General features: G+C 42.4%; 1 protein-coding gene across 6 annotated transcripts in view; it reads right to left on the reverse strand.

Annotated features, from left to right (window-relative positions):
* Positions 1-554: 554 nt before the first annotated feature.
* The window catches only part of LOC119654593 (sex-lethal homolog), a 92837-nt gene continuing 65855 nt past the window's right edge, over positions 555-27536 (reverse strand). The window contains exons 2-6 of one of the 6 annotated variants that reach the window (XM_038060058.1): positions 21106-21151; positions 11623-11889; positions 11451-11558; positions 2240-2421; positions 555-2108 (exon numbers count right to left, since the gene is read on the reverse strand). In XM_038060058.1, coding sequence (XP_037915986.1) covers positions 1859-2108; positions 2240-2421; positions 11451-11558; positions 11623-11889; positions 21106-21151 — 853 coding nt within the window. In that variant the 3' untranslated portion in view covers positions 555-1858. Of the gene's footprint in view, positions 2109-2239; positions 2422-11450; positions 11559-11622; positions 11890-12172; positions 12439-21105; positions 21155-27536 lie in introns of those variants that run through there. The other 5 variants (XM_038060057.1, XM_038060060.1, XM_038060059.1 and 2 more) reach the window with 5 other exon arrangements.

Consider the following 27536-nt stretch of genomic DNA (forward strand, 5'->3'; position numbering starts at 1 on the left):
GTGCAAAAGTTTAGTAAGAATGATCTGAATTGAAAAATTATCAGATGAAGGAACATACACAATTTAACTGAATAAGAACAATGGGATATTTTGACGTTATCAACCCGTGCAGATAAGATCTACTCACGGATGTTGTTGTTGCAGCACACGATATAGTGTTTGTGATTGCAATAATCGTAGACACCGAGCAAAAATTCATAAAGGTAGTAAGACCAGTAGACATGAATTATTACAGAGGATAAGAGATTTATTTAACGCCAAGGCGGGGGAATTCTTCGATACAAAGATTGAATGTGAAAATAATGAAAGTAATTAACAGATACTATAGAAGGGACGCGATTCTCTGGCAAAATTCAAACCATGGGAGCCAGGCGATTGTAACAGGGACAACAGGAATATGTTGCCCACTCGCATAGGGGATAGTAGTCAATGGCAAACTCCCTCTTATCTTTCATGTTTGATATACTGAATTTAAATTGAATTATTGAATAAATATTTTTATCAGCAACTATGGGCATGTCTTAGCTCTCGAAAAAAAAAATATTCCATAGAACTATTTTAATTAAGATTATATTTCTATATAAAGCATATTCATATGATGGAGCCTTATATGAGTAACTTCATAATATTTTTCTTGTTCCGGGTATATGTGTATGTGTTATATCTTATGCTATTTTTTTAAATCCATATTCTCTTTGCGATAACTGGCAATTATGATTTTTGCGTCATTGAAAAAAAAACTGTTAATATTCCAAAAATCTTTCAAATTTTTGCTAAATCTAATCATAATATCGTTTGCATACGTAATTTATATAGTTGATGGTTATGTTTTAAAGAACGTGTATATATTGATTATCTTCCAGTGAATCTAACATTTCTACTGTAATCTACTGCATCTTTAAAAAAATCATATTCATTTGAAGAGAAAAAAAAAACAACAGCGCTGAGTTGACGCTGACTTGACTGGAATTTTGTGGGCGCTATTCACCGATCTCCTTTCAGATATTTGTAAATATTTCGATATAAACTATGAAGAAATTGAATAAGATAAAAAGTCAATCTACAGCCATTCCCGAAAACCAAGGGAATTGTAGACGTGCATTTTTAAGATTCACTACAACCCTCCATTGCACCAAGTGTTTTGCAAAAGAAGCTACAAAGCAAAATTTCCTGTTTGTGGAAAGTCTGCACCCCATCACCTTATATCTGTTTATTATTCGGTATCAGACTTTAAGGGTCCTTTTTTATCCCAATGTTCGACGCATATCGGAACGCAATCTTGTTGACCCAAAAGCTTCACACTCGAAGAAATTTACAAACAATAAGAAAACAATAAAAGAACAAAAAGGGGAAATAGTCGGAACTAGACTGGTTTTCCACTTCGAAATAATTAAATTGTATATAAGGACGAAGATTGTATTTTTATCATAATCTGCTATGGTGAAATATGGAACTAACTATTTTCATAATCACATAATTTGAAACAAAAAAAAAAATCGCTTCGGATTGTATCCTTTTTATGTAGCATATTTTAGCATAAATATCATTTTTTCTAGGATATTTCCAACACTTTAAAACTAAGAAAAAACTGATCAGCAAAGTAATAGTAGTTTCTGATCGGTCTATAAATTATCGCGATATAATAATAATATATATTCTTGTCCTCTTTTTTCTAATATTCTTGAAATTCTCTGCTCATCCCTATTTTTTTCAAATTGTAATATGGACTCTTCCGATAATAACTTTTATTATGTGCCTGCGATTTTTGATCTTCGTGAAAACTGAAATCTTATCATCGTTTTTTTGACCGTTTTATTCCGTGTGGTGGATTCTTTTTTTTCATGTTGTATTTTTCATTTTACTTGTTAATCATTTTATTGGGATGACCATAAGGATGATTTTGAAAACGAAATTTTTGTCTACCTCTGTGCATTACGTTGTTGTAAACGGCAGTACCAGGTGGCATTGGGAATTGATGAGGGACAGCATTCGCTCTCTGTTTTCCATGCTCTTCGGCAACACGTACCGTTAAGGGTTGATTACCACCTTCTGGTATAACGTTATTCAACGCCGAAATGGCTTCTTGCGCTTCTTCACGTTTATTGAATCTGAAAAGAGAACACAAATATCATTTAGTAACTTTTACAGAGAAAACAAAACAAAAACCATTTCGGATTTTTAAAAAATGCGAAAAAATTTTTCAAGAAATAATGAAAGCCTCTTCCTGGACAATACTCACCTAACAAAAGCTACACCACGTGGTTTGCCAGTCATTTTATCTCTTAAAATATTTTTTTGTACAATAGTTCCATATTTTCCAAATATTATATCTAGTTGATCTTCCGTTATTGTTCGTGGAAGATTTGTTACGTACAAATTCGTGTCTTTAAGATGATCTCCGCCGGGACGGGCGTATGAAACCTATGAAAAGAAAATTTCATTACAATTATAGTTTGCTGGAGTCTATAATTGAAACAAAAATGGTAGAATTTCAGTGTTTCATATATTCAAAAGATACCAAATATGATATAAAAATAAGATGGTCTGCACTTTGTAGTGTATAATGGAGAAAAGCTGCGGCAACGACGTTGGCAGAATATACAATTATCCTTTATAAAATAGTAAAAAATCCAGCTGAGACCAAAGTTAAGTTAATTTTATTTGATTTCACATTTCCGCGTCTTATCAGATAGACGGACAATCCTGGGAGAAGTTACCAGGCCTCCCAACAGACACAAGCTTAGATTCCTGATGTGTAAATCAAAATGGTTATTATGGCTAAATCAAAGTGGAAGACGAAGGAAGAAATGTACTGTTCAGGATGATGTGAAAGGAGAAAGTTGGCCGAAGAAGGGCGGCTCTTGACATATACCGTATTTATTCAAGAAGGGGGGCCACAGCAGAGGTACTCTAGGAGTGGGAAATAGACCCATTCAGAAAAAGCTCGTTAATTCTAAGATTTCTTTTAACGCAGACGATGGCAAAAGGTAAAGCTCTGGGAAGGAGGTGGGTAGGTATCAATTGCCGGTCCGGAGTATTGCTAGTACCTCCGCTTGAAATATATTGGCGAATCCTGAAAAACCGTACGACTCGGTTACTCTGTGTGTACCATAATTTGACATACACTACCGGTTTCAACTCTGAAGCTCGGCTTGCGTATGGCGCAATCCCGGAATGCCCAGAGCTCCTTAGTAACTTCGTCCTGTTTGGAAAGTTCACAGCAAAGTTTCTCGTGAAGTTCAGATTGCGTGTAGTCTAGTCCTTGCGGAATGCACAGATTTCCAGAGGTACTTCGTTTAGGATGTTACTATGGCCATAGGGTTTCGCTCTTTCAATTCTAGTAAGCCTGGTTCGATTGCACTTCTTGTTCAGCGCCTGCGATCACACAAAGAACTGCATGTTAGGATAGGGCGAACTAGGGATGTGAAAATCTAGAGAACTATTCTCAAGGAAGCTCCGTGAGCACCATTAAAGTACAGTATGTTCATTAAGATCGTATGCACCATAATTTCCCTATTTTAAAAAGATAGTGAAGAGGTAATTAGGATTTGAATCCTCTAGCATAAAAACAAGGTCGTAACTGTTTCAGTCCGTGTTAAATTCGGAAGTAGCTAGCTATTTAAAGAGAATGAGCGTCAGGTGCAAGAAACGCTTCGAAACGCTATTTTTTGTCAGTCATAAATTAAGCCCAAAAATGAGCCAAGAGCAGGTAGCTAGCAACCTAAAAGTTTCAAGGATGTCGATAATCTACCTACAAAGGGACCACGTGGCGGAATCACTAAAGCCCAGAGCAAAGGCATTATCGCTTTGTTGACGAAGTTTCCAAAATTATCTTTGCGTACAGCCAGAGAAAAATGACGGAAAAAGAACATTAAGTGTCATTAAACGCAATCAGACAAAGACTTCGAGAATCCGATATTCCTCACAAAAGTACCACGAGAAAACCTGCACTGTCAGCGAGGCACATCGAAAAACGTGTAAATTGGTCCAAAGAAAATATCGACTGTAATTCGAGCAATGTAATATTATATTTACAGACGAATCAACTATTACAATTAGTAATTGCTGGAAGCGAATTTGGTCAAAAAAAGGAAAAATGACTTTGCAGGACGATTTTGCAGGACGTTTAAACATCAAGAAAAGGCCCATATTTACGGAGGCTTCTATCAGCAAGGATTCAGTACACTTCATAATTTCATCAGAAATCTGCAGAGCTTATGGTGAAGTTATACCAGTGAAGTTAGAGTTTGCTGGATCGTTGTATGAAACAGATTCGAGCGAATTGATTTTGCAAGGGGATAACGATCCCAAACATTGCAGTTGTGTATCCGCTGGAAAGAGGAAAATGGCACCATCACATTAGATTCACCTGTTCAAAGCCCAGACGCCGATTCGATTGAAAACGTTTGAGCGTTGATGAACGTTTTTCTTGATGAAAATAAAAAAGCAAAGTAACGTTAAAACGAATTTGGAGACAGTTTAGTTATAACGATGCAGAAAGTTAGTGCAAAATATGGGGGAAAGGTGTGAAGGCATTATTCGTAGCTAAGGAGATTGGACACCAAACTCCGCCATGCTATTAACACAGCATGCTGGCCCCAAGCTCAGGTAAAGGAAGAGGGTTTAGGCAACGTACTTTGTACTATCCTCAGTAAAACAAAAATAAAATGTTGATATCAAGGAAAGACATAAATAAAATTTAGTTAGAATTATTCCACTATGCTAAATTCTACCTGATCTCCAGCGACAGGCCGACCAAAAAATGCATCCAATGTCGTTAGAAACAACACAATCGGATCGAGTAATACGCCTCAGAAAAATGCTAGGACGATCTCAGTCGACGCGACAGGACGGGCACCGGTCTTGTCGAGATGCATGGACGGCGTCACGACGTAAGTAAGTTAGTCCGAGCAAAGCAAATACGTGTCTGCACGGTAAATGTTGCCACCCTAACTGGAAAGACCGAGGAACTCGGTTTCCGTGATGCCATTAAAGAGGTCGAACGATTTGATGATCGGCTAATGAAGCTCATCATTATATCAGCTGATCGCACTATTTACTTCTTCCCCGCGTACCCACCACAGATAGGTCGACCTGATGCCGAGGAAGATGTTTTCTGGTAACTTCTCGATGAACAAAGCTGCAACGTGCCTGCTGATGACTGGGGGTGGGTGAAAAGGCAGACGATAACAGGTGTCATGGGAGAAAGGGATTTGGAGCGTGCAATGAGGGTGGCGAGCGTATAATCAATTTTGCGGCCCCCCATGACTTGTATTTATGAATACATGGCTCATCAGACGATTGTCTTATCTTCCTACATTTTATAGTGGTAATAGTAAAACGCGAATCTATTATATTCTCAGAAGACACCGACATTTTACCACTGTCCCTGATTGCCAAGCCGTTTCATATGAGACCATCGTACTTCAACATCGGCCGTTGATTGCCGTCCTGCGAATCAAGCCATCGATAAAACAGCGTAAGGAACGCATTGGCCGGCGAGCATTAAATGGTGTCGATTCCGTGAGAGGAAAGAAGAAATGATTTCGCTTACGCGATCACCAACCATTACGAATGTGGAAGAATCATGGAACCAAATTAAAGACACAATCCACAAACCTGCCTCTGCAACTCTCGGGGTCGCCAAGCCAGGTAAGCGCTACATCAACCGAGATACTTGGCTTTGGAATAACGATTTTGAAGTGAAGGTCTGCGAAAAGAAACGCCTTTACCACAAGTTTCTCGACGATAAAACGCTCGCCAATTGGTAAATTTATAAGAATGCCAAACGGGAAGCAAAGAAAGCAATTGCTGTCACCCGAGCATCGGAATCGGGATCATCGGGATGGCGAGAGAGATCTATATCGACTTGCAAAAAGCCAAGACGAACGCACACATGATATTGAACACTTCTGTTGCGTTAATGACAAGAACGATTCTTTGCTTACCGACCGTCGAGTTTCAACTGAAGAATTGGCTCATCCCCCACTTCCACAATCATTGCCGACATTTGGAGCAGTTCCACCTGTCAGCGTAATTACGTACTCGAGAAGGGCGATCAGGCTAGAGTCTGCAAAGAACTACTCTGAAGTGGCTCTTGTCACGAAGCATCATCGGAGATTATCTGGTACCATGGGAACTGAGATGGCCCCCTGAGAGCATATGCTTCAGGAGAATTCCTGGAGGATGCGTTCTCGGCCCGGTTATTTGCGATTGGTAGATAGGTCTTGCATCCACGGGAATGAACGCTGAGTCTGCACTCAGCATAAACCAGTACCAGTATACCCCACATGATCATATTCTGTGAAAAAAATTAGACCTATATTTTGCATGTGGGGTAGCCTTCCTTAGCCCCAAAGTGAAATGATGCTACTCGTTGTATATCGAGACTCACAGAACACATATTTCCACCAAATTTCGTGGCAATAGGGCCAGCCGTTTCCAAATAAATCGAGTGTGACGGACATACGGACTTACAAACAGACATAAGAGAGATCCGTGTTTTGCCGCAACTGCGGAAAAAAGGTCACATTGCTAAGGATTGCGATGAAAACGCAACTTTTTGCTCTGCAAGCAAATGAATAACATCAATAGCGCCCACATCACGGGCAGCAGCACGTATCCGATGTTTAGAAAAGCGATCACCACTATGCACAAATGATGCAAACGACCAAAACTCTAACATCATAGCTGGTGATTTTAACGCATACACCAAAGAATGGGGTAGCTGAGAAACCAACGCGTATTACTTGAAGCTCTTTCTGATCCGAATCTTGTTCTAGCAAACATTGGATGGGTCGAGAACTTCCGAAAAAGGGAAATAGGATCGGTGTTAGATGTCACATTTGTTAGTGACACTTTAGCTAAGGAGCTCTAAGTGAAAGTTGCACTCACAGTGATAATCAGGCCATAATTTTTGAAATCAAGCAACAACTTACAAAAATAAACTGGTACTGGAAGACAGCTGTAAAATAGGCAGTCAACAGATTTGAGGAGGAAACTTTCAATGAGATCCTGCCGCCAGATCGCGAAAAGTTACGACCATCATGTCAAGGCATATTGGTTTCCAGAAACAAAAACTGAATTTCTGGTAGAACCCTGAAATCAAGAAGTACGGCAAGAACGCAGTGAACGAAACAAAAAGCGATCTGGATACGAGTAGCTACATGAACAATTCGAAGAGGCGCGGAGAAAATTGCATGGGGCTATAGTAAAAGCGAACACTTCAAGTGGCTGCGTAAGGATTAGCACCTCTGGGGTGGCGCCTACAAAATAACAAACAAAGGCAGACGCTCTCCACCGATTAGCTCCCTATCTTGCTATACGAGATAGTGACTTTTTCCATAAAATGTGAACATCGCTTGCATTCTTATTGCCCAAGTGCATCCTGTCGAAATTCCAATGGCAAACGAGCAAGAAATCCTGGAAGTTGCAAAGAAAATAGCAGAGAATAAGGCTCCTTGGCTTGGGTAGTATTCCTAAAGCTCTTAAGGCAGCAATGAATATAACGCCAAATATCATAGTTTTCCGAAGTATTTACCATATATTTCAAGGAAGGAGCATTTACAAAGAGTGGAAAAATTAGAGGGTAATTCTTATTTCCAACCAGACAAACCTCTGGGTGAACCTTCGTCCTATAGACCGATGTGCCTTCTAAATAATACTGGCAAATTATTTGAAGGAATAATCTACAACAAATTACTTCAGAATACTGAAAAGGAAGGTGGTCCCTCTCAGAACCAATTAGGATTTTGAAAAGCCTACGGTGGCTAACATGGCGGAAGCCGCTCTGGAAGAGGACAAATGCTGTGCAGCGATAACATTTGACGTGAAGTATGCCCTCAATTCCGTGATATGGAACATAATGTCAGAGGCACTAATTAACAAACAACATGTGAAGTTCCCCAGGGGTCCGTTCTAGGACTACTTTGCGGATAATTATGTATAACAGGGTGCTGGCGTTAGATCTTCTTAACGACATTGCCAACATCGTTTTCGCGAAGGACAGTGAGCTGACGGTTATTACACGCCTCCTTTACGACAAAGAAACAATTTACGACATTAAGACCTGACTACATATCTGCCAGCAGTGAGATTTGCAACGTTACCTTCCACTACGGCAACCTGGTCTAGACGAAAAGGCAAGTTGCCTGTTTTTTATGAAAAAGGAGCAAGAAGCAAGGCCAAATGGAAAGAGGGGAATGAGGAAAAGAAGTGATCGAAAATTTATTTGAAATCGCGAGAATTCATATAGTTGAACCAATTGGAGCGCTGCGGTGATGAAAAAATACCACTCCTTTACATTTCTGGCGTTCCTCCTCCTCGTCCTAACAACACCAAACGGATTCCTTGCAGCTGAGAGATCCCGTTCAAAGGATAACGCCCCCATAGGCATCTTATTCAGTGGATGTTGGATACCACTCGACACAACTGTGAATGAATATCATAGTCAAATCGCGGTAATAATCTCTGACAAGCGTAAAGGTGAGCACATTGTTTCCTACAGTGTACTGTAGTCTACCCTTACGATTTTGAATGAAGTGCTTCTACATGCTCCAAGGCTCTAAATCCAATTAATTATCGCGCCCATGACTATTATTATTAACTATAGTATGTCGTTTAAGCCTATAATTGACAGGAACTTTATTTTATTCTATTCTTTCAAGTGTTTCAACCTGGTAGCTGGTATTAAATACTCTCCCAGTTGCCTCAATCTACTTTGCACAAATGCATTCCACTGCCCCCGAACATGTGTGGAGATTCATCACTTTTCTCACCAAGTCTACAGGCTGTGTCCGTAGATATCCCTAGCTTCTCCAGGTGATAATTTAGCCTGCAGTGACCAGTGAGTATTCCTACTATGATCCACAGACTCTGGTCCGTGAAATTTTAACAATCTTTTTTGTCCAGTTCAACCGACACCTCATTGGCTTCTAACTCGATGTGGCCTGGAATCCGGAGTATTCAAAACTAAATAACTTGGCTGGGTCGAAATAGCTGTCGGTTAGAATAGAAATGCTCTGCCCTGTATGGTTACTTTCGAGGTTGAAAGTGGCATATTTATCTATGGCATATATTTCCGCCTGGAATATACTACCATTGGTTAAAAATAAGTTTTCTTTGGATCAACGACCACGGTGCCAGCTCCCTCTGCTGCGAAGGATCCACCAGTGTACCAGGTAATTATTTGGTGGTCTAAACCGAAGGTCCCTGTCTCCTTGTTTGCCCTTATCGAAATCTTTGGAAGGGATAAGATGCCTTGATATCAGTAGTTCAGTATACCTCCTAGAAAGAATAAGAATGTCTTCCTCGATTTAGGCAGCTCCTTTCCTCACTAATACTTTGGACTTTTAGGCAGCTGCCTTCCTCACTAATACTTTGGACATTGTGAAGATCACCTCCCTTATCTGCATCGTATATTTTCAGAGGGAGACGAGTCAATTCCAAAAAGGACCCCAGGGACAGAGGATTCCAAAAGGACCCCAGGGACAGGGGATTCCAAAAGGACCCCTGACACACATGCAAGACAGGCCTTGGAAGTTTGTGTAATTCCCTGGCTATTCTGCTGAGTTCAGCTTGGCCTGCCCAGATTAACGTCTCATAGGTTATCTTTGGCAGTGTAAATCCAGTAAAGCATTTTTGATATGAATCCGCATTTTTTCCATTTTCAGAATAGTTTTTGGTTTGCTGTGATTCCCAAATGTTTGAGCTCTGTTATTTGTTTCACATCTATGCCATATGATTTAATGGGTCTCAGGTGATTCGAGCTTGGAATGAGAATGGCTTGGCTGGATCAATGTGCAGTCCCACCTTCTTGCACAAAGTACTAGTGATCCGTAGTCTAATTTAGATTCTACCACATGGGTTATCTTCATACGCCTTATAGATTAACACAATGCCATGATTTATGTATATAGTAAGGTCTTTGAAATGAAAACTTGATTTGAGTGCTTTACAGCAGGATGAAGATCTAATAATTGATGTAGAAACTAGTTTGAAAGGTGCAGGTTTCGTAAGAAACGTGCACTTCCTGGAAAACGGCGTTTAGAGTCCCCCGAGTGCTTACTATTTCCAACATAAATCCTGTAACGGTTTCCAAACCGATACTTCAAAATAATGGCTAAAGTTAGCACCTGTACAATGTTTTACATCAAGGGATATGTTTAGGAAAATCAAACTAAAAATCGTAATAGGGGATTTTAAATGGTGAATCAGCATGCTCGACGGTAATCGTCCTAGAGCTACTTGTCGCAGAACAGTCGAGTCAAGGTGCAAACGTGACTCCAGATACTCTGGAAATTTATTGGAAACCGACACCTACTAATATTCGATGTTGTAAATGCTATTAGTCATGATGATGATTAGCCACAATCCCAAATTATCCCATCTTTTGAATTACTATTGCAGAGGCTAGTTCCAATTTTTTTTTTAAATTTTATATTTTTGACCGTGAGGTTTCTTAAGAACCTGATAATTGATTGCCTGGTCATATCAACCAACTGAAATAAAGTGCGGTTTTCATCAAAGACAAAACCTTCCTCCCCACGGAACGTTACCTATTAAAAATAGGCTAATTTACACGACAACCATCATTAAATATTACATCCTACATTTTTCCTCACAACGGTGATATCTCCTTCATAAATTTCAAGAGCTCTGTGTTTAATTGCAAAATGTCAACACCACAATATACACACTCCTCCTCGGCTTTAAAAAGCACTTTTTCGCCCTCCAGGCTATTTACACGCTACACGTTATTTGGCCATGGTATCAGGATGTTGAAGATATCTCATGTAAGGTCATCTTTGAGAATTGTTTTCTGTCTCCTCGACATTCTGGGTACCATTTCAACGTGGTTGTTGCGTGTTGTCACTGTATGCATTTCTGTGCGGAACGAATAGCTTGTGCACAGCCCCACCCCCTCCGACTAAAAGGAAACCTAACTAACCGAACAACCTACTTTCTCCGCAATTGGAATGCAACTTCACAACTCGTTCTTTTGGAATAATTTTTGAATTTTAATTGTTGTCGTGGTTGTTGCCATCGCTGTCGACGCCTTGAGATCCTAGGGAGAAAGAGGTTTATACGGTACACGTGAAGAAAGTTGTGGTGGAGGAGAAAGTGTGTTTCTGTCGTTGAGATGTTGCCTAGAATAGATGATGATTACAGAGTTCTAGGGCAAAGTGAAGGAAGGTACTTGTGTGCTAGGAGATTACTTACGCTTGCCTTAGAGCTTGCTTTCTGCTGGTTTTCTTTTTCTAGGAGTTAAAATATGATGTGACATACTTTCACGTTTCTTCGTTGTTCTGCTCGAAGAGGGGTTATTTATAGGGAAATGGAAGCATTTATTTTAATGTGGATGGTTTGTATATTTAGGCATTTACTGACAGCTTATCTTTCGAAAGGAAAGATTTTAAATTTATCCGCTCGTCCTAGAAGATCCTACTTACCTTTAATCGCTTGTTACGAACTGTGACACCGTTGAGGCTTTTTATCGCTCGGGCTGCATCGTCATCCGAACAAAAATTTATAAAACCGTACCCATAACTGTAACCAGTCTGAAAATGAATGAGAAAGCAATTCCTTTATCGATTACAACTTGAAAACGGATTAGGGACTTACCTTAAAATCCCTCATTATTCGGCAGGTATCGATAGGTCCCATTATCCGAAAGAGAGCGTATAGCTCACGATCAGTCATATCTTGTGGAAGATAATTTATGATTAGATTACTTCCTCCGCCAGGACCCGCTAATGAACTTGTACTCGACGATCCCATATGACCAACTGTTGCTAGGGTATTACTCGTTGGGAAATCATTATATGTTCGTCTTGCTGTCGGATACGATGATGTAAAATCTGTGTCCTGCGGTGAAAACGCATAACGTGACTGCAATTTTCAAAGAATTTGAAATTTGGACGCGATGCTTTTTTTGAGATAAGGCGGGGATGGGATGCACTAGAGATTCTGATCCATCTGATACACACATACAACAAATATTCTGTTTGACTCTATAATAAGAAAGCAGCAGCAACTACATCTAAATTCTAAATAGACAAAATATTTACATACATTACGCGACAACAGAGGGGCACATAAAAAAGTTGAGTCTAGAGTTACTTTGTCTTTTGGGTTGTGTTACGGTTTTCAACTAAACAAAACTCGTACTTACGAAAAACTTAAGAAAAAGCTTCTTGAAAATAGCCATACGAGCTCGGAAATAAATAAATAATATACAATCCCTACTGTTGCCTTAAAAAACAATTAATGGATGACTATTGACTAGGTAAGTATTAGTCAGCTCTGCAAACACGATGGGAGTATATTAACCAAAATAAACAATAATTTAAAAAAACATCTGATTTAAATAAAACGAAAAACAACAGCGCCTAAAATAATTTGATCTTTTCAATCTAAAAGGTGACATAAATATAAAATATCCAAATTATTTCGTTGCCCAGGGTGCTGGGATTGACGTTTGATAGGCCTAGTAGGAGAAACGTAGAGTGTATAACCAAGTGCAGACTTTGCAGGGACTCATCGGAGAGCTCGCATGCGGGACGATTGCGTTTACTATCTTATTTGAATGATGACCAAATGGAGCCGTGATTGCACTTCCATTCTAAATATGCTTGTCAGAGCTTTCACTCTAATCATGGAAACGTTCATAGCAAGAAAAAATTCTTTTTCCATTTTTGGCATGTTTGGTGGCATCCGACAAACTATCACTTAAAGATCTTCAATCGTTGCATTCATCTTTTAGGCTAAGGCCAAGGGCAACGTAAAATAAACTTATTCAAGTATAGTCTTGCTTCAAACAGGCAAATTGGAAACTCTGAAATTTAAACATTTTTTTATTAATTTCGGAGACGAATCTGTTAATCATTCAACGATTTTAAGAGAAGAAAAATGAAGCCTTCTTCAGACTTTAGCCAATACGATACTAAGAAGTCTATTAGATAGACTTCGTTTTTAGATAAGAGCCTAGAACTTGTATCTATGTAGCTTGATAAATATGTGGTTATCATTTTACCCTTTGGTATGGTATAGCGCGTCAACAACACCGATGACCTTCAGCTCCTCTCACGATTTCCTGAGACGCCCGCACTCCTTATTTAATATTCAGCGTCAAATTCTCTGGGGGCAACCCATTCGTTCGTCATCTTGTGAAAATATATTCCACTGCGTGGCATAGCCAATAATGCAATTCTTGCCCGTCCTCAATATGTGGTCAACTGCCACTCGGTCTTCCGATTACGCCAACCAAGTTCTTCGTTTATGATAGTATCAGGCCAGGGAGGCCAATGATACGATGCAAACAGGTATTCATGAAAGTGAAGCTTTCAAATAACAGTGGAGTTCACATTCCATGTGCTATTACCATATAGCAACACTGAAAGAATACTAGCCCAAAACAATTTCAACTTGATGTTGGTGTTGAGATAACTCCATTTCCAGTTGAGGATGTTGGGAGTCCGCACCCACTTGGTGACGGACCGAACCACTTGGGAAGCAACTTACATCTTCTTTTGTAGTCCACGGACTCCTATTTTTTGGGTTAAACAACTAAGTTTTCAAAAAAGAACGAAAAAATTGACTGACGGTTTTGTCCAGGGCAGAGGCAACTCATCAGACGCTGCCTCACCTCTGCCCTGGGAGCAGCATGACTGAAAATAACGACAGATGGTAATCGCTCCACTTAAATATAATCGCAAACACGTAATAAGTACGAATAATATTCAAGTGAAATCCGTCATAAGTCCCAGCATTCTCAACAAAAAATGTATTTCGGCCTGGCTTAGGTTTGAACTTATGACGAATTTTACTTGAATATAACTCGTACCTATTACGTGTTTGCGATTATATTTAAGTGAAGCGATTACTATCTGTCGTTACTTTCGGTCACGCTGCTCCCAGGGCGGAGGTGAGGCAGGGTCTAATGAGTTGTCTCTGTCCTGGACAAAACCGTCACTCAACTTTTTCGTTCTCCATTTCCAGATTTTAAACAGGCAGCGAAAGTGGATGATAGTGATGTTGATGCCTCGGGCAACATTCAGTTCTCCGGCAGAAACCACACTTCCTAGATGTACAAAGTGATCGACGCTTTCGTTCGTCGGCAGAAACCACACTTCCTAGATATACAAAGTGATCGACGCTTTCAATGCTCTGCCCATTAATGCAGATAAAATGCCATGATCCGTCAGACAGAGAACGTTGATTTGGTTGGTGTTTATGTTCTGTCTAACTTTCCAAACCCGGAGCTATTTAGGCAAGGCCCATGAGCTGGTGAGCGGCCAAGCAAATGTCACCAGGGTAGTCGAGGTGTTGAGGAAAGATGTCATCGTCGGACAAAGCAGCATGAAGAACGTCACCGATAACAAAAATAAATAAAATCAGTGACAATGAGTCCGCCTTGGACCTTTGAGATTTTACCTCGGTGCAGCAAGTGATCAATGCAGGAGGATCTAGAACGGAAACCAGTCTGCTTTCTGTCGTTCAAGCTTTCGAGGTGTTTTTAACGCGTTTCAAGATTATTTTCACTATTATCTTTGCGATGGCAAGGAGCATGGAGATACTCTTCAAATTGCCACACTCCAAACGGGTGCCCTTCTTTGGAATCTTAAAAATCGTTTCCATCTTCCACTCTTTGGGAAAGGTCTTCCGTACCAGGTGCAGCAATACAAAACTCCACGGGAAGATCGTCAAGTCCATCGGCTTTACTCTGTTTGAGTGCATATAAGAACAGTCCGTATCCGCAATTGACGGTGACTAGCCATTTCATTCATAAGAGGAGGAGCTTCACCGGATGATACAGTTGAGAACCATGGTGAAGTGTTCTTTCCATCTCCTCAGTTGCTCGTCATCATAGATGAGAAGTTTACCATTAGCGTCCTTCACAGGACCATCGAAAGATTTACAACCATATGCAAGCTCTTTCGTGATGATAAATTTATGAAATAATTGCTTTCTGTGGCATCTTTCACTTGCCTGACTTGCATAATAGCAAATTCCCTTTTGTCACGGCGCACACTACGCTGAACTTCTCGGGATTTCTCTTGGTATCGCGCCACGCCTGCCATCACTCGCAGCGGTAAACAGAACCTTCAATCTCTTCTGTTCATCGATCCGCCTCCGTGCTTCTGCAGGCAGGATCTTATGACACTCCTTTGGGACGTGCTGACGACGTGCGCAGCGCTCGGGAAAAGAGCATTTTAGATGGTGGCTCAATACTCTTCGATATTCTCAGGTGGCTTACTCAGTGTATCTGCCACCCGATCAGCAAGATAGCTCTTCCACTGTCGAGAGTTGTATCATTCAAGCAGTCGATGTTGAACTTGGGAGGTCGCAGCTCACCAAACCTTCAAGAACATCAGCGACCATCAGATGGTGATCCATTTCGAGGCCGATGTCAGCGTCCCTCTTGTTACGCACATCCAGGAGACAACTTCCAAATCTACTACTTATCGCGAAGTGGTCAATCTGATTGGTCGTAGGGTGCCGGTCAATTGAAATCCAAGTGACTTTATGGCATCTACCAATAACTAATGAAGCTGCAGAAATTGACAAACTTCCCACATTATTGTTACCGTCATCAAGACCATGTTTCCTCATCACATGTCCGAGCAGGATGTATTCAGACCACCTTAGCTTTTCATCATGACCACAATGTCACCTTTAAGAAGCCTTCCCTGAATTGCATCGTTGGCATGGATTAACTGCAAACCTTGTGACTCAACCCAGAAGATACGTTTCTAGATCATCTGTCTTTAAACAATAGACCATGTCCTAGTGATTAGGGATATTTCAGGCAGAGCCTAGGCGGTCAAATATATTTTCTCTTCACTCTTTCAAGAGTATAATGTATTCGCACAGTCTCTCTGCTGGTAATATTCAAATTCCTACTTCATTGTTAATTTGACAAGTAAAATCAACGGTGTTAAGTCCCCATGACAAACAAAAATGTCTATGACTGGAACGAATATTCGAAGAGGGGATACTGTTTTAAGCAGTATAAATCTACCTCATGTCACCAAGCAGAAAATGGTATAGTTTATGTATAGTTGTTATAAACGCCTTGCTTATGACGAAAATTTGGGGACTGGCCAGCAGACAAACAATTTACTGCATTCATCCAAATCGAGCAGGCAGGACGAGATCTTGGGCTGCACATCAATCAAGGCAAGACAAAATATATGATGGTAATGACAGCACTAAAAGCCAACTAACCAACAACATCAGATCACACTGGTCAAATGAGAGGAATAAAGACAGAAGACTAACATTTTGAGACCGTTGATAATTTCGAATTTAAGGTCGAAAATCACAACCGTTAAGAGCTATGACGATGATCCGCGTACGGTTGTTGGCAGCAAACAGCGCCTATTTCAGCTTACAAAAACTGTTTTTACTGTATGAGACAATGATCTTGCCAGTCCTCATGTACTCCTCGGAAACGTGCAAGAAAAATTGCGAACTCTTGGCCCCGTTCGAGACAAGAATCCTCCGAAGAATCTTTGGCCCCCTACATGAGGATGAACGATACCATGACCGTCTGGTTGTGGATAAAATCCGGTTCAATAGATTGCGGTGGGCGGCTCACTTAATCCGTATGAATGAAGATGATCCAACTCAAAAAGTCTGTAAGGGCAATATCTATGGTAGAAAAAGAAGACGAGGCTGATCCTGCCTGACACGGAGTGGTGGCCAGACAGCTTTTAGGGATATCGAATTGGTGGACCTTTGCACCGAGGTCGGGATGTCTGCAGTCCCTTATTGAAGGCTGCAGCGGCTTCCGGACAGCATCCGTCCTGACTAGGACGTGCGTGCACGTGTCCAGTTCATTGGGCGCACAGACAGATGCGGACGAGTGTCGGGTGGGAAGTGTAGCTTTGATGCGTCGGAGATTGTCTCTCAGCAGACGCACCAACCCCGACTCTGTGAGACCCGATCTCTTGTCGAAGACCGGATCACTTGGGAGTCCTGGGTTCTTCCCGTATACCAGCTCCGCGGGGCTGGCAGCAAATTCCTCTCGGCGGGTTGTTCGTTGGCCGAGTAGGACGAGAGGCAAGACTTGAGTCCAGGACGGATCGTCGCGCGTCATAATGGCGGCTTTCAGCGTCCAGTGCCAACGTTCTAGCATTCCATTGGATTGCGGGTGGTATGCAGTAGTCCGCTGGCGTTTAAATCCCAGGAGTTTGCCTAACTCCGAGAAAAGGGTGGACTCAAATTGCATTCCCTGGATAGTGATGACCATTGCAGGGACGTCAAAGCGAGGTATCCACTCTCGGCAGAGGGCTTCGGCACAAGATTGCGCTGTAATATCTTTCAGAGGTACTGCCTCAGGGCACCGCGTAAACCTGTCGATGATTGTGAGGCGATACTTCTAACCGTGCGAGTCTCGCGAAGGTCCTTCTATGTCGAGGTGTATTGTGTGGAACCGCTTGGTAGTGCGGGGGAATGAGCCCACTTCTTTCCTTACATGCCTGGCGACTTTACCCTTCTGGCATGCGATGCACTCTCTGGCCCAGGAGTTGGCATCCCTGTTCATGGAGGGCCAGAAGTATTTCTCGGTGACTAACCGATTTGTTGTCCTGATGCGCTAAGTCGTGAACCGCGTTAAACACTTCCGTGCGAAAGGTAGCCGGGGTCCCATTTCCGAGTATTCGCAGCAGAGAGAGAGGTTCGAGCCGAAGATGGGCAACTCCCGAAATTTGTATTTGAGGCTCTGAAGTACTGCGTCATCCTCCTGCGCCTTGACCGAGAAGTCGAGTGAGGTGGGTATGTTAACTTCGCAGACACGAGACAAAGCGTCAGCAACTATGTTGTCCTTGCCGGACACGTGCTGGATGTTTGACGTAAACTGGCTCATAAAGCTCAGGTGTCCAAGCTGACGAGGGAACGCTTTTTCGGGTTTTTGTTTCAAAGCATACGTGAGAGGCTTATGGTCCGTGAACATTGTGAACGGCCTGCCTTCTAGGGAGAAGTGGAAGTATTTTATGCTCAAGTACACCGCGAGCAGTTCGCGATCGTAGGTACTGTAGTTCCGCTGAGCGGAGTTCAACTGCTTAGAGAAGAAGCTCAACGGCTGCCAGACCTGATTCACCTTGTGGTGAAGAGCAGCACCTACTGCAATGTCAGAGGCATCAACAAAAACGGCTAGGGGTGCATCTTGCAGAGGGAATGCCAAGAGTCGACCAGTTGTTGACGGGATTTGTCAAACGCGAGGACAGCCTCTTCAGACCACACGATCTCTCGTGTGTCCTTTGTTTTTGGGGCCAGACAAGTACGCGTTCAAAACGGGAAATGACGATAGAAGTTTAGCATACCCAAAAGCCTCCTCAACTCCTGCACTGTCTTCGGACGCGGGAGACTTGTAATCGCTTGCACCTTGTCTGGGTGGGGCTGTATTCCTTCAGGGTAAATGGAGTGGCCGAGGAATCTCACCTGTTTTTGAAGGAATTTGCATTTCTCAACGTTTAGGACTAACCCGGCCTCAAAGAGACGTTGAAAAATGCACTCGAGATGGGCTAAGTGCTCAGACTCAGTGGAAGAAGCGACCAAAACATCAGCAAAGTATCATCATCACCATCAACGGCGCAACAACCAGGATCCGGTCTAGGCCTGCCTTAATAAGGAACTCCAGACATCCCGGTTTTGCGCCGAGGTACACCAATTTGATATCCCTACAAGCTGTCTGGCGTCCTGACCTACGCCATCGCTCCATCTTAGGCAGGGTCTGCCTCGTTTTCTTTTTTTATCATAGATATTGGCCTTATAGACTTTCCGGGCTGGATCATCCTCATCCATACGGATTAAGCGACCCGTTCACCGTAACATATTCAGCCGGATTTTATCCACAACCGGGCGGTCATGGCATCGCTCATAGATTTCGTCGCTATGTAGGCTACGGAATCGTCTATCGTCATCATCCAAGTATACGAAAGAGAAATTGAGGTTTCGCAGGACTGAGTGAATGAACCTTTCCGGGTGAACTCGAAGAGTCCAAAGAGTGTGCATATTGCCGTCTTTGGTATGTCTTCTGGAGCTACAGGGATCTGATAATAAGCCTTGGCTAAGTCCAAGGTCGAAAAGATGCGGCAATTCGCAAGGTGATGCGCAAAGTCGTGGATGAGTGGAATTAGATATCGGTCAGAAACAGTCTGTGCATTTAGCCTTCTGTAATCCCCACAGGGGCGCCATTCACCGTTTGGCTTAGGGACCATATGGAGTCGGGAAGACCAACAGCTGTTTGAAGGTCTACAGATACCCTGTTGAACAAGTTGTCCAAATTCTTTCCGCGCAATAGCCAGTTTCTGGGGTGGTAGAGGACGCACCTTCGATAAGATCAAGGAACCAGTGGTGTTAATGTGGTGCTACATATTGTGCTTTATTGGTTTAGAAAGACTACACTCGGTAGTAATCTAGCTGAACTTTTGGAGAAGTGCCCGAACACGAGAGTCGGTAATGTCTTCTAAAAGTACGGAAAGATTGTTACCTGGATGAGATCGCATTTGCCCCGACGAATTAAGGTTCGTCGTGGGATCTATGGGAGACTTGTTTTGCAAATCCACCAGCAACTCATAGTGATACAAGAAGTCTGCGCCTAGTATGGGGAAGCTGACATCCGCCAGGATGAAACGCCACGAAAACGTCCTACGCAAGCCACTTGCCTATACCCGTAAGTGGTGATATTGGAGGAATTTGCTGCCGCCAATTTTAGTGGTTGTGGAAATAGCCGATGGTGCCTGGGTACGGGAAGAACCGAAACTTCCGCCCTAGTATCCACGAGGTAGTTGCGCCAGCTGAGGGGGTCAAAAATCGTTAGGCGACGTGGCGCTACGTTCTGGGTGGCCGTCGCCAGGACCCCCCGCGGTCCTAGTTTTTTGCGGTAGGCACGAGTTTACACGGGAGCATAGATCTGGTCGCTTTATCGCCGAATCTACGATGGTACCAGCAAATGCCTCGGTCCGTAGGCTGTCCTGACGACCTGCTACCCGATCGCCCTTTTCGAGTGGCAGACTGCGAGCGAGCTCGAGACCTGGCGTCCAGCGTCGCCCGCATTTCGGCCATACTGGCTGTTAAGGTTAAGGTGTCTCACGCTTTAAGTCGCCGACCTCGTTCGACGGCTGTTGAACGGCCGCTATGACCGGGCGTGCGTGCACTTTTTCTGTCGCAGCTGCCAGTGCTTCCAAAGAACCAGAGGCACACGCGAGGACCGCCTGGATGCCTTTCGGGAGCCGACGCAACCAGAGCGATTTTATTAGGTCATCGTCGATCTTGCTTCTACCCAATTGCCTCATTTCGCGCAGCAATTAGCTGGGAGTTCGATCACCCAATGTTAAACCCGCCAGTAAGTGATCCAATTTTGCTGACTCCCTTACCGACAGGCGCCTGATCAACTTGATTTTTAGGGTCGTATACGATACCGATTTTACAACGTCGGACACCAGTGGGATAGACTCCTCATCTAGGCCGACCACCGCGTAATTGAAGCGAGTCGCGTCCGCCGTTCTATTGTTGGTGCCCTATTTTTCTATAAATTTTCAACATAATTTAAAGAAATAAGAAGACTCAAATTATCTATACTATTTCTCAATGGAGTGTTGGAATTAAATTTTTTACTGTAGCCCTAAGAGGAACTGAGGGTTGTTCTTCCACTAAAAAACAATTAAATTTAACATAAAAGATTTATAATAAACAACTAACATTGACATACTAGCGGGGATTATAGCACCGAAGTATCAATTTATATCAGTTTATCTACATACGATAAAATTCACTAAACAATTCTGCGACAAAAACTTTTAAGGAGCGATAAAACTTATAGAACAATAAACAAATCTAAATCCTAAAAAAAAAAAATTATACATCAACTTTTTCTGTGTTTCTGCGTGGAAGTTTATCGGGTATATTTTGTATCTGATTTTCAAAGTGGTATTTCTACGGTGTCCTGTTCTGTATTCATGTGAAGTGTGTATGCCCCGCATTGTCACGAAAAAAGATAAGCGCTATATTTTTTCTTGTAACTCTACCCACAATAAGGAAAGATACATGTTATATTCAAATAAAATAGAATGAAACCACATCGAAATATAATGTACAAACCATTCCCGAGGGTAATGAATGAGACATCCCCCACATACGTCCACCGCTACTGAAAAGATAAAATCGGGAAAAATGGCATATATTAAAGAGTCTTTAAAATAATGTTTGGATAATTCAATTAATCTATGCAGTACGCATGAGTTAACGTGGGTTTATGAAAGGTTACAAAAGGGATGAGTTGTGTTGTATCCAAGCGACTGAGAGATTGATTTTTTATTGAATATTTAGACTTTTCTCAATCAAATCAAATTTGTATACTCCAGTGAGTTCAAAATGATTGAATATGACATCAGATGGCCTTTTCGGATTGTTTTTGGAATATCTTATGGTTTTTTTTCTGGGTGGGCTTGACCTATGTGAAGAATATTGGCGAGGAGCAGATTAAAAATAGGATATACCGCCATACAAATTTGGAGAACTGTAACGTCATGAATGGCAACAAAGCTCCTACTTATAAATCTGTAGGATGAATTCACACTGACATTACTTTAACTCACCAATTGGTAAATAATTGGACACAAGTCCTTCGAGTGGAAGTGGCAGGTGGATAATACTCCAATCGTTTGTGGGATGCAAAGAAACTCCGAAGCCGATTCATGAAGGGATTATTTCCACACTGAGTGGGACTTTCGTTGTTTCTATGGGTCAATGAATGCAGATGTTGCATAGCAAACTACGTATAGACAACTCCTACCTTACTTTGAAGTTCGCTATATAACCAGAGAATGTTTTGCAAGCCTACAACAAGCAAAGAAATTAGGTATCTTTATTGAGCAATTACGGTCCCAATTTGCATAAGTTGCGGATTAAGGGGCGTTGCGATAGGTGATTTCGTGTTTACTTAGATCCCAACTAATTCTCTTATGAATTTCTAATGAATGCTCCAAGATATCGGAACAAAAATTAGAAGACTGGAGGAATCACTATAATCTGGCGTCACGTAATATTTAAGCTCCTCAGGAAGCAGGAGGAATCTCTCATAGTAAACGGCGACTAAAAGATATTGCAATTTGTGGGCTAGTAAATTTCCAAACTAAGTCGGCAGGTTATTGATGTTTGACTAGCAAATACTGATTTAGATGGATTATTGGAAGGTATGCAAAATGTTTGCCATTTTTAAGTTATGCGAGAATTTCAGCAATATCGGTTGCTCCTTTTCATTCTAAGAGAACACTGGACAGTATTCCTTTCTGGGGCTCTGCAGTCCTGTCCGCCAGATACTCTCAATGCACTCCTGCATTTCCTCCCCCTAAATCTCCACATTAAATACGTTGCAGCGTGCAGTGCCGTCAAACTACGTGAGTTCGGATGCTAAGCAGCGAAATCCTACGGCATCAGCAGCACCCTCGATGAAGTACCTCGGGAAATCTGGGCATTCCCCACGGACTACGCCACACGCAAACTGAACTTTACGAGAAACTTTGCTGTGGACTTTCCAACCAGGGCAAAGTTAAAGACCGGCGGCGTGTTGCAAGGATTTGACTCATAATTCTTTATCGACGGATCAAAGATGGTCTGTCGATTCGGCGCGGGGTTTTCTCGAATACCCACAGTGTATCCAAGTCTTATGGTTTCCCAGGTTTCGCCAGTGTATTCCAGGCCGAAGTACTTGCGATATTGGAAGTCTGTCGATGGCTGGAGCGAGATTCAAGCCCCAAGCGTAACATAGCCATTTTGACCAACAGCCAAGTGGCCATCAAGGCTTTGTACTCAGCGACGACATCTTCCAGGCTGGTGGGGCAGTGTAGAGACACGCTGAACCGTCTTGGCGACACGCTCAAGGTTACTGTTCTCTGGGTTCCCGGGCATAGGAACATAGAGGGGAATGAGCGGACTGACGGATTGGCCAGGCGAGGCTCCGCTCTTGGCAGCCCTTCGGTGAATACAGTCGGTGTTCTGCTGGCGGCTGTCGGGGGTCGAGTCTACTCGCACTACCTAGCAACCGCAGGCCTAAGATGGCGAAGGCTTATCAGCTGTGGCAAGTCAAGGAGAATTTGGCCCGCTTATAACGTAGCCCGATCATGAGAGCTCCTGTGCCAGACGCGTGCAAATGCATTCAAATGGCGGTCTGCACGAGGCGCTGGCATATAGGGGACCATGCCGCCAGGCTCGACCCACCCTACAATTCGCCTACATTGCTGCAACTAAAGGGGGGTTTTCCTGCCAATTATTATAGTAATGTGCTATTATTAACTTTATTTATTTTGGGGCCTAGGCACCATACAGTGGCAGCCTCTTGACTTTTTCAGATTTTTCAGTTAAGTAGTTTCTGAGAATGGGTCCGTTAAAGATATTATCACTTTCCAACAAATGTCAAAATTAAGGCCGGCTTTGAAAAGTACTAACCGAGACCTTTAATTTGACACCCCAAATGGCTATATTTGATGAGAAAAAAATTGCAAATGGGGGTGTTGTATGTATGGGGAACCCCCTTAAATTTGACGTAAAAGGATATAGCTCACTATATGCGTGAGCGTTCACAGTTCCCACCTTTCTACCAAATTTGGTGTCAATCGCTACAACCATCTCCGAGAAAAATGCCTGTGACAGACAGGAGGACAGACAGTAAACCGATTTTAATAAGTTTGTGTTTACACAAAACCTTAAAAAGCTGTGGATGATAAAGCGAGTAACTCGTAAAGTGGCATTTAGTGTCAGCTCTTCCACGGAGCACCAGCGCTCTAAAGTGACTAAATTGGATTGCAAAAGAGCGCAGTCTAGCAGAGACAAAACAGAGGCAAATAATTTATGTTCGCTTGAGGCACGCTCGGGAGGAGAATTAAGGAAGGTCATTGATAAAAAATAGAAGTAGTAAGGGAGCTAATATAGAGCCTTGTGGAACTTCAGAGGAAGGACAGAAGAAATAGAATGAATAACTATGGAGGGAAGCTCTGCAGGAACGGCTACAAAAGTAGGAGGTGTATTATGAGGTAATTGAGGAGGAGTAGTAGAGTAAAGAGATTGTGGAGAGGAGTATGTTGTGGTGGTCGGAAACAAAGTTTTTAGAGAAATCGGTATAAATGATGTGTACCTCCTGCCGTAAATTAAGACATTTAGCGACGAAGTAAATGAAGTCGAGAAAATTAGAAGGTTTCATAAAGCTATGTTGCTGTTTCGCTATGAGGTGACCAAAGTGCGCAAACAATCCGTAATTGATACATCTCTAAAGAGAAGTTTGGGAACAGTAGGAATGAAGTACGGTAGTTTGAAGGATATTCCTTCTTGATAGTAAGGATAATAAGGTCCGCTTTCTAGAGGTGTGAAAGTATCATTCTACGAGACTTATGTTAATAATTGTGCATAAAAAATTGAACCAGAAAAGGGGAAGTGTGAGCGATTCAGAACAGTTTTCACGTAGAACATGCGTAGAGGAGACACGAGGGCGAAAAGGATGTGAAAGAGTTCAATGAATCATGAAATATAAAATAATCGGGTTGAGTTATATAAATGCCAATAAAACCCACGCTAATCACCCTTTTCTTTATCAGCATCAATGTATTTTGTCAAAAAATTATAAATGTATTATCTGAATATATATTTTGGCTGACTAAAAAACTACAAGGAATACCTAAAGTGGACGGATGAAAGAGATATTCACATGTCTCTGCTCAAAGGCAAGGTGGAAGGCAAATAACTACGTGGAAAACTACGGAGCAAATGAGAGCACAACATGAGCCATGCACTGCTCGGCCTCGTTGTTTGAAGGACACCATCGCTTGGTTAAGAAGAAGAGAGGAGAATACGTGGGAAGCTTCGGAGATTTTCCGGTGAGTTGCCTATTTGGGTATGCGGGGGTATTTCACTTGAGACGTTTGAGATTGTCACACAAGCACTTATGTCTCTTCTCTTTCGGAAAAGAGGTTTCACTTTCTATCCTTGATTTGATTCAAGCCATGATGTTAAATGATATTAATGGCTATGAAATGCTGTGGATTATTCAGTTAGCAGTATCGCACGAAATGGTTGTTGGAAGTACCTGGTTTGCACGGAAAGCGATCCACAAACATACATGGGTCTCTCCAGACGGGACCACTTTTAATGAAATTGACTACGTGCTAATCGAACGCCGCCACCTCTCAGCTTTGATGAATGACAGATCATATGGGGGCCAATATAGACTCGAATCATTTTGTTGACAAGATGCTCCGGTCTCGAGCTACATCATCGCCTAAAATCCCCTCTGACAATCGGGTGAGAGTGAATACTGAGCCATCCACAACGAAGCCCTCTGCAACACCTATAGGGGGGAAATGGATGCCGCAATTACCGTAGTTGACAGATGCCCCGGACATGAAGTATCAATAAATGATCTTCACAACCACATCAGGAGGGTATCAATGATACGGCCACAAACGTACTTGGCTGCAGCTGCCAAAAAATTCGGAATGGCTGGTTCTACGATGAATGTAAGCTAGCAACGGAACGGAAGAATGCTGGTATACCGGGAAATGCTACCCTCTCAAAGAACGTGGGCACGCGCAAAGGGGTATCATAAACTCCGTCGAATGGACAAGTGACTTTACAGACGGAAAAAAGAAACCTGGAATAACCAACAGGTCTGCGAACTTGAGAACTACAGGGAGCAACCGCGCCAGGCGTGAAAGTTTTACCAACAAGTCAGCATGATGAAGTTCTACACACCTCGATGCTCATTCTACTGAGATAACGAGGGAAATTTGATTTCCGACAGTATGGGCATATTGCCTAGAACATCATCGTCCCATACAAAAGAGTCTTCACTCCAGGCAAAGCAGCATAAGATCAAATTTTCTTTCTGTGACAAGCGATGAAAAAACTGGTGGAATATGGCCATCAGTTGCCTGTCAGTCGATGAAACTTCAAGGCCGCCTATGATAGCATAACCAGGGTAAAACTGAACACGAATATGCGTGAATTCAGTATCCCAGCCCAAATTGATAAGACTTACTAACCTTACTCTGACCAATGTGCGAGGCCAAATAAAAGCCGCAGGATCACTTTCGAGACCATACAACATCAACAACAGTCATAAGGGGATGTCTTATTATGTATCCTCTTTAACCTGGCTTTCGTGAAAGGGATTCGCGATGCAGATGTCAATGCAAGAGATATCCTATTTACGTCCATCCAACTATTGGCCTATGCTGACTATATTGACATTATGGGAAGAACAATCTGAGATGTGCAGATCGAGCAGGCGGCGATTGGCGCAAGATTTTGGGTTGCACTTTGATAAACGAAGTACATGATGGCAACTTCAGCGCCAAAAACCAAAGAACCAACAACATCAAATCGTACTAGTTAAATGAGAACAATAAAGATACTAGACTACAACTTTGAGACCGTTGAGAACTTCTCCAATCTATGGTCGAAAATCGCAACCGACAATAGCTATGATGATGAAATCCGTGCACGGTTGCTGACTGCCAACAGAGATTATTTTAGCTCGAAAAACTGTTTCGCTCGAAACGTCCCACTGCAGGATCGAACCTCCTTCTGAACAAGACAATGATCTTGCTAGTCCTTATGTATTCCTCGGAGACTTGGGTTCTTGGCAAGAAAAAATGTAAACTCTTGGCCGCGTTCGAGAGAAGAATCCTCCGAAGAATTATTGGCCCCTTACATGAAGGTGGACGATTCCCATCATATCTATGAGCGATACCACGACCGTCTGGTTGTGGATAAAATCCGGTTCAACAGGTTGCGATGGGCGGGTCACCTAATCCGTACGGGTGAAGATGATCCGGCCCGGAAAGTCTACAAGGGCATTATCTATGGTAGAAAAAGAAGACGAGGCAGACCCTGCTTCAGATGGAACGATAGCGTAGGTCAGGACGCCAGGCAGCTTTTAGGGATATCGAATTGTTGGACCTCGGCGTAAAACCGCGATGTCTCCAGTTCCTTACTACGGCAGACCGAATACCGCGCAATAAGCAAAGGTTCTTGACCGGCGATATATATCAGTGTTTGCACGGTAAATGCTAGTGCTTCCACTTGTAAGATGGAGGAATTCACAAGAGCCTTTTGGAGGAGGGGCGGTGATATTTGTGCATTGCAAGAAATTTGATGGTGTAGTGACAAAAGCTACAAAATAGAACGCTGGCGCTGCCCAATATGGTGTGGGTATTGCCGTCTTTGAGGGCTTTCATGACGCCTATAAAGTTCACTCAGCTGATCGTATGATTCAATACCGAAAAAGATGCTTTCTGGCAACTAGTTGGCACAGGTTTTTTTATGTAACGTGGATGCTGACGACTATATCGTTATTGCAGGTGATGTTAATGGTCATGTCAACGAAAAGGCGGACAGTAACCTGTGGCTTTGGAAAACACACACATTGTGGATTTTGCCAAGACTTCTTGCACTTGTTAAACACATCATTTATTAAACGGTTCATCTTCCTATATTTTATAGTGGGAATAGTAAGAGGCAAATCGACTATATCAGCATAG

Source organism: Hermetia illucens, chromosome 4 (genome assembly GCF_905115235.1).
Source record: "Hermetia illucens chromosome 4, iHerIll2.2.curated.20191125, whole genome shotgun sequence".
Taxonomy (NCBI): Eukaryota; Metazoa; Arthropoda; class Insecta; order Diptera; family Stratiomyidae; genus Hermetia; species Hermetia illucens.